This window comes from Loxodonta africana, chromosome 7 (genome assembly GCF_030014295.1).
Source record: "Loxodonta africana isolate mLoxAfr1 chromosome 7, mLoxAfr1.hap2, whole genome shotgun sequence".
Classification (NCBI taxonomy): domain Eukaryota; kingdom Metazoa; phylum Chordata; class Mammalia; order Proboscidea; family Elephantidae; genus Loxodonta; species Loxodonta africana.
In genome coordinates, this window is record NC_087348.1 from 24,802,611 (window position 1) to 24,810,028 (window position 7,418).

General features: G+C 38.7%; 1 protein-coding gene across 1 annotated transcript; it reads right to left on the minus strand.

Annotated features, from left to right (window-relative positions):
- Window positions 1–5,604: 5,604 nt before the first annotated feature.
- Window positions 5,605–6,763, minus strand: LOC135231842 (olfactory receptor 9G19-like). The gene has a single exon (XM_064289041.1). The coding sequence runs from the start codon at window positions 6,621–6,623 to the stop codon at window positions 5,688–5,690; it is 936 nt and encodes a 311-aa protein (XP_064145111.1). The 5' UTR covers window positions 6,624–6,763; the 3' UTR covers window positions 5,605–5,687.
- Between the last annotated feature and the right edge of the window lie 655 nt (window positions 6,764–7,418).

A 7,418-nucleotide genomic window follows, 5' to 3' on the forward strand; every position in this document is an offset into this window, starting at 1 on the left:
ATACTTCCTAGTAATTCTATCTGAAATGTTTTAATGCCTCCCTTTTCTGCCTTTATCTTTACAAGACTTGACTCTGCAAGTGATAGAAGAATAAAGATTTCAGAAGTTCCTAGTTAAGAGGAAGCCTTTGCTCCCTGTCAATACATTCCCTGACCTGCATCCAGAGTGGACTTGAAAACGTTAATAAGATCATATTACTTCCTCTTAATGGCAGTGGCTTCTATTTGTGGTGGCGTAAAGGCCAAAATCCTTTATATGGCTTCCAGTAAGCTTTGTGATTTGGTGACATCTCTGGCTTATCTGTTTTTCTTCACCCCATCTTTATTTAACCTTTCTCAGTTCCTTGAACTCACCAGGTTCTGTCCCATGCAAGGGCTCAGGTACCTACTCTTTCTTTTTACGAAACTACTCTCTCTTTCTCTCCTTACCCTTACAAGGACTGCCATCTGACTCAATACTTCTCATTTTTTGTAGTTGGCGGGGGGGGGGGGGCGGGGGGTGGATAAATTAAATAGTTCTTTTTCTGGGATAACTTTCTAAGCAGTAGACCAGAACATTTATTTGATCAAATACTTACCTCTTAGGAAACAACATATGAAATATAGTAATTGGCTCCATCCTGATTTTTCCATTTTAATCCAAATTATATTGTATTAAAAATGTGTCTAATAAGCACCAGCAGTAGCATCACTAGGGGTGTATGAGGGGTGTGGGCTGCACCAGGGGACACTGTCAGAGGGGTGTGACACAAGAATGATTGTTTATAAAATTTTTGTGCAGTATTTTTTTTATAAAAATATGCCTGTAGTTACTTATAACAACAAAAATATTTTTCGTAAGCCCAGTTTACGTGTATCTATCTATATATATACATATATTTTTTATATACCTACAACATACCTCCAAGGCTAAAACTCTATGCTAACCTACGTTTTTAACCTTCCAGTGCCATCTGGCCAGAGCTGTCGTTATTACCTAATTACAACGACATTTCCAATCACGTGGTTTCCTCTTCACACATTGCAAGCATGCACTGTTGTTTTCTTCATTGCTGATGTTTTCATAGGCGCTACTGATGTAAACTTTTTTGGTGTCTTAGCTACAATGTTGTGGTAATTAGTATTTGTGAACCTATAGCAATCATTTTTTTCAGAATGAGGTAGTAATTAAAGGAAAAGAAGGAGTGATATCTGGGAATTACAATTTATTAGTAAAATTAGTAGAAAAAACGTTGCTAAGGATTCTGTATGGTCTAGTAGGGGAGGAGGTCTATGGGTGGTGATACCATGAGTTACCACACTGGGTGACACCAACCCTAGCGATGTCACTGAGTCCTAAATATGTTTCATTGTATAAACAAGCAATAACATAGGAGAAAAAGTTCAAAATAACCTTTGAAATGGTGACTATAATACAACATTTTATACATTAAACAAATATTAATCACATTCCAGCCAAGATAACACGTATTCAAGCTTATGTAGATTTAAAAAAAAAATTACAGTGTGCAAATGGATGACAGCACAATACTATATATCTACCTGTGAAGTTTCTAGCGCATATGAGAATATTATGGGGAAATAGATCATGGGAGTAATCTAGTTTGTTGAAGTCTTGAGTAGATAAACACAAGTAGCCAGAGAGAAGGTTGGGAAGGCAGATATAATCCAGCCTCTAGAGAACCTCAGGTGTAGGGCTAAAACATCTGTACTTTATGTGCTAATACATAGCAGCTATTATATACTAATAGGTAAATGGAATCATTTTTAGGACTCCAAGCTGCTTTTTTCCACAGTGTCATCAATCAAGTCATGCCCTCACTGAACATCATCAGCCATCTTTGAAAAATGAGCACACCCATGCCTCACTTCCTAACAAGCAAGAACAGTAGAGTACTTGGGTTGGCATCCCAGTTACAAAGCTGACTTGGGTTTACCCCAAAGGTAAATGTGTAAATATTGAGATAAATCACAGTCCTCTCTTGGTTTCAGCTTTCTCTCACTGCCAGTAGAGTCAGTGTGAAGCTGACTGGCTACTGAGATATCCACCCTAATTCAGTAATGTTTTTACCAAGATGCCTTAATTGATATCCTCATTTACTTCTTACAATAGAAGAATAACTAAGAGCTTTTTTTCTCTCGTAATTTTTAATCTTAATCAGACTTTAACCTCTGTGAACATGGAAGTGGGAAATTGCACCATCCTGGTAAGCTTCTCACCAGACACCTGGTTGCAGCTTATTCTATTAAGAATATTTCTGATGCTCTATTTGATAACCTTCAGAGAACATGATACTGGTTATTTTAATCCTGATTGATTTCCATCTTCATACATCTATGTACTTTTTCATAGGTGTAACGGATTGAAATGTGTCTCCCCAAAATATGTGTCTACTTGATTAGGCAATGTGTGGTTGTTCTCCATTTTGTGATTTTCCTATGTGTTATAAATCTTAAGCTCTGCCTGTGGTTAAAGAGGATTAGGGTGGGATATAACTCCCTTGCTAGGCCACATCTGTGATCCAGTGTAAAGGGATTTTCCCTTGGGTGTGGCCTGTACTACCTTTTATCTCTCAGGAGGTAAAAGGAAAGGGAAGCAAGCAAAGAGTTGGGGACCTCATACCACCAAGAAAGCAGCGCTGGCAGCAGAGCGCTTCCTTTGGACGTGGGGTCCCTGTGCCTGAGAAGCTCCTTGACCAGGGGAAGATTGAGGACAAGAACCTTCCTCTAGAGCTGACACAGAGAGAGAAAGCCTTCCTCTGGAGCCAAAGCCCTGAATTTGGACTTTTAGCCTACTTTACTGTGAGGTCTCTATGAGCTGGAATTGACTTGACGACAGTGGGTTTGGTTTTTTTTTTTTTTTTTTTTTTTTTACTGTGAGGAGATAAACTTCTCTTTGTTAAAGCCATCCACTTGTGGTATTTCTGTTATAGCAACACTTTATGACTAATGCAATAGTAAATCTATCTTTCCTAGATTTCTGGTTCACCTCTGTGTATACCCCCAAAATTCAGGTTAATTGTGTCTCAAAGATAAGCCTATTTCCTTGACTAACTGTGGGTGCCAGATGTTCTTTCCCTGCATTGTAGCCTACACTGAGTGCTATCTCCTAGTAGCCATGGCTTATGACCACCACATTCAACTTGTAACCCCTCACTCTATTCAGATACCATGTGCAGCTCTCTCTGTACTGGGCTAGTTGCTGGCTCCTACACTGCAGGATTCTTGAATGTCATAGCCATACTGCCAGGGCTTTCTGCCAGAGTTTCTATGGTAAGAATATCATTGAGCACTCTTCTGTGATGCACCACTGTTAGTAAAAATGTCCTGAACTGACACACAGGCCTATGACAAAGCGTTGCTGTGTGTGGTGGGCTTCATGGTCCTCTCCAGAATTCTTGTCATCTTAATTTCCTATTTCAACATCCTCCTGGCTATCCTGAGGATCTGCTTGGCCTCAGGAAGATACAAGGACTTCTCTACCTGTGCTTCCCACCTGATCTTGATCATGTTCTTCTATGGATTCTTGTTCTTCATGTATTCAAGGCCTAGTTCCACATACTCTCTGGAAAGACACAAAATGACTACTCTGTTCTACACTGTGGTGAACCCTTTGCTCAACCCTCTTATCTATAGTGTAAGAAATAAAGATGTCAAATAGGGCTTCAGGAAAGCAATACAGGCCATAGACCACAAGGATGAAGGCAATCATTTACATTTTAAATGATTGGTTTTATTGTATTTTCCAAATCATTGGCTTATAGACATGTTTGTAAGCATTGGTCTATTTCACTTAAATTCTGTAAATAAGACTTAATGAAATACTAAGTAGGTGATTCTTTAATTTTTATTATAATGTTGCTGTGATGCAACATATTTTAGACTTACAATATCGGGTTACTTGATGTTCTGCAAGATTTCAGTTTGCCTTTTTGTAGTACCAGACTTTTCACAAAATTTGCCCATTTGGTGATGTCTTGGAGATTGAAAAAAGGAATTGGGGGGATTTTGTGTATATGATTTAACTTTGAAATTTGACAAGCAAACACTACTGAGTGAAGAGAAGACATGGAATGGTTTGACTGCTGGAAATTTGCTCAAAATTTTAAAAACTTTTTTTTAGTGGGGTGTTTTCTCCAAATTCCTTCATCAAGTTCTAATTGAGTATATAGAAAATATCTGTGTAAACCTCTGTCTTTTACATTAATATTAGGCAAAGTGTTTAGGAGGCACTTAGATTATTTAAAAAAATGATTCTAAATCCATGGAGAAAGATGTCTCTTTAGAATTGTATGTCCACTTAAAAAGAGTGATTTCTCCTTCATATCGTTAGTACACCACAGTATTGTCCCTCATGCCGCACCACCCAATATGTGCCCGCTAGGGAAAAATAACAGACTCAGGCGGAACAAAATGATACAGACAAATAATAAAAACAGAAAACCCCAGTATATTCTAGACTCATTGTTTTCTTCTATAAGAAAATTTTAACTACAAAGGAAGTTTACAGTTCAATATCTGACACACAGCAGATTTTTAGTAAATATTTTATTCAACACTCTCTAGAACACTGAAAGTTAACGATTATTAGTTCCATTTTACAAACAAGGAGCTTGAAGCTCAAAAGTTAGACCTTTGCTACTGAAAGAGTGTAACTGTTACTGAAATGAGCACCTTTACAAAGTGCATCTAAATTAAAATTTTGTAACAAATAATTATAGCCACTTCACTCTTTGTGTTAGTTCTGGGCATTTCCGATCTTTCCTTTCACCTGTATTCACTTACTAATGCACCACTGTCCACTCTCTTTGCATCGTAACATTCTTAATATTCTGTATTCTTCTATCACCACGGAAGCCCTGGGAGTGCCTGACTAGAAGGATTTGGGGTGTATTTCACAAATTTCAACAGTTCATGTTACATTTTTTTTTTTTTTTAACATAATAACCATCACATAATAAAAACAGAAAAGTTGAGTCAATCTGAGGGGGAGATAGCCATGTAAAAATCAATCCTTTGGAATCTCAGAAGTTATACATTTTCTTGTTTGTTTTGCATTAAACCAAGATATTGCTTTAAAAAAAAAAACTGTATTAATATTTTGCTGGAACTATATTATATGGTGGTCCCTGGGTGGCACCAACGGTCAAGTGCTCCCCTAGTAACCTTAAGGCCTGGATTCACACCGTGGAGCCTCTGTTCCCAAAGTCACAGCCACTGAAAAACATATGGAGCACAGTTCTACTCTGCAACACACGGGGTCACCATGAGTCCAATTCAATTTGACTTGACGGCAACTTTTTTTTGGTTTATTTTATAGTACAGATTACAGTCTGATCACTAAAACAATCTAAATCAAAGAAATAGGTCTTTCTCAATTAATTCCTTTAATAGAAAAGAGTTTTTTTTTTTTTTTTTTTAGTCCCAGCATCCCAACCCTCTCCTGAAGCAATCCATTCTCACTTAGCACTGATTTCAGAAATGTATGTCAAAAAAAACTACAGGGTCAGCAGAAAAGAGGAAGACCTTCAACTAGGTGGATTGACACAGTGGCTGCAAAAATGAGTTCAAGCATGGGAACGGTTGTGGGGATGGTGCAAGACTGAGGAGTGTTTTGTTCTGTTGTGCATAGTGTCACTATGAGTCAGAACGAACACGACGGCACCTAACAACAACTAACATGTAAATTTAGACTTCTGGTTGTGTTAACTTGAGGAGTTTTTTCAGAGCCTCTTTCACATCTTTATTCCTCAGACTATAGATCATGGGATTCAACATGGGGAAGACCACAGTATAAAACACAGAAACCATTTTGTCCCTCTCAAGGGAATAGCTGGAGCTTGGGCGAGAGTAAATGTAGAGAAAGGTGCCAAAATATAAGGTGACAGAGATCAAGTGGGAGGAGCAGGTAGAGAAGGCTTTGTGGAAGCCCTGGGTGGAGCAGATCCTCAAGATGGCAGCAATGATGAAGAGGTAGGAGGCGAGTATGAGCACAATGGGGGTGATGACATTGGAGGCCAGAAGGAAGTATAGCACCGCCTGATAGCTCCCTTTCACATCACATGCCAACTTCACCAGTGGTGGGACATCACAGAAAAAGTCATCAATGACATTGTCACCACAAAAATCCAATGTGAATGTGTTGCTGGTGAGTATTATTGAGTTGACAAAACCTCCAGTATAGGTATATATAAGCAAATAGAGACACAGTCTTTTTGACATGATCTGAACATAAAGTAAGGGGTTGGAGATGGCCACATAACGGTCATAAGCCATGGCAGCCAACAAGTAACACTCACTATATGCCAGCCCAGCAGAGAAGAAGAACTGAGCTACACAACCAGCAAAGGAGATGCTTTCGTCCTCAGAGATGCAGGTCACTAGGATCTTTGGAATGTAGACAGAGGAATACCAGAGATCCAGGAATGATAGATTGCCAATGAAAAAATACATGGATGTGTGGAGCCGGAAATCATTACAGATCAATGTTATGAGCATGGTGTTTCCCACCAGGGTCACAGAGTACATGACAAGAAACACCACAAATAGGACCAACTGCATCACAGGGTCTGTGGTGAAGCCCACCAAGATGAACTCAGTCACGGTGTGATTGCCCCTCTCCATGGCTAAAGGAACCTTACCTACAAATGCAGTTTAATGTCCTCAATACATATCAAAAGAAGGCATTCTAAGTACCAGGTGCATGTGTTGGAGTGAAGACTAAAGGTATTAGAATGAAGAGATCTGAGCAGGAATCCTGACTTGAGAAAGTGATGGGAGCTCTCTGAGTCTCAATATATTCATTTCAGTAAAATGCATTTGTAGCAGTACAGCCATAATGCTGCTGGGGTCTATTCATTCTTTCCAAAATAAATTTTTTTGAGCCCCAGGTGCTGTTCTAGGCACAGTGTTATTCCTTATTGTTATGGAGTTTTTATTCTAAGGAACAGGCAGAAAACAATAAAATAAAAAAATAGAGAAAGATTTGTACATAATGTTAAATGGTATATAAAAAAAAACTGCATGATGAAATAAAAACAATCTGACAGAGGAGCTAATTGAATTTAACACCTCCTTTCCCCCTTTTTTTTTTTTCACTGATTGCCCAGAGTGAAATGGAAAAGTTGTTCAGATTCCATGACAGGTAGGAAGGTCCCCAGGGTTTACGAAATGATGACATTCTCCTCTTCTGCCAGTACAGAGAAAGCCTTCCTCTTGGCTACTCTAGAGGAGCCTTTGGTACAATTGTCGTAAATCCTAAGAGTGAGAACCAGATTGAGAATCAGGGTGAAATTTCAGAGGAGAGATGAACAACCAAATCCATCTGATTACGTCAAGTAAATCAAATTTGATGTCACCATGGGTCTTTTAGGGTTGAAAAGCCTGGCATTTCGTATTTCTAAAGTATCAAACATTAGC

Bases quoted from the DNA above. Each gene is read 5' to 3' on its own strand.
- LOC135231842 (XM_064289041.1), bottom strand. From the start codon at position 6,623: ATGGAGAGGGGCAATCACACCGTGACTGAGTTCATCTTGGTGGGCTTC.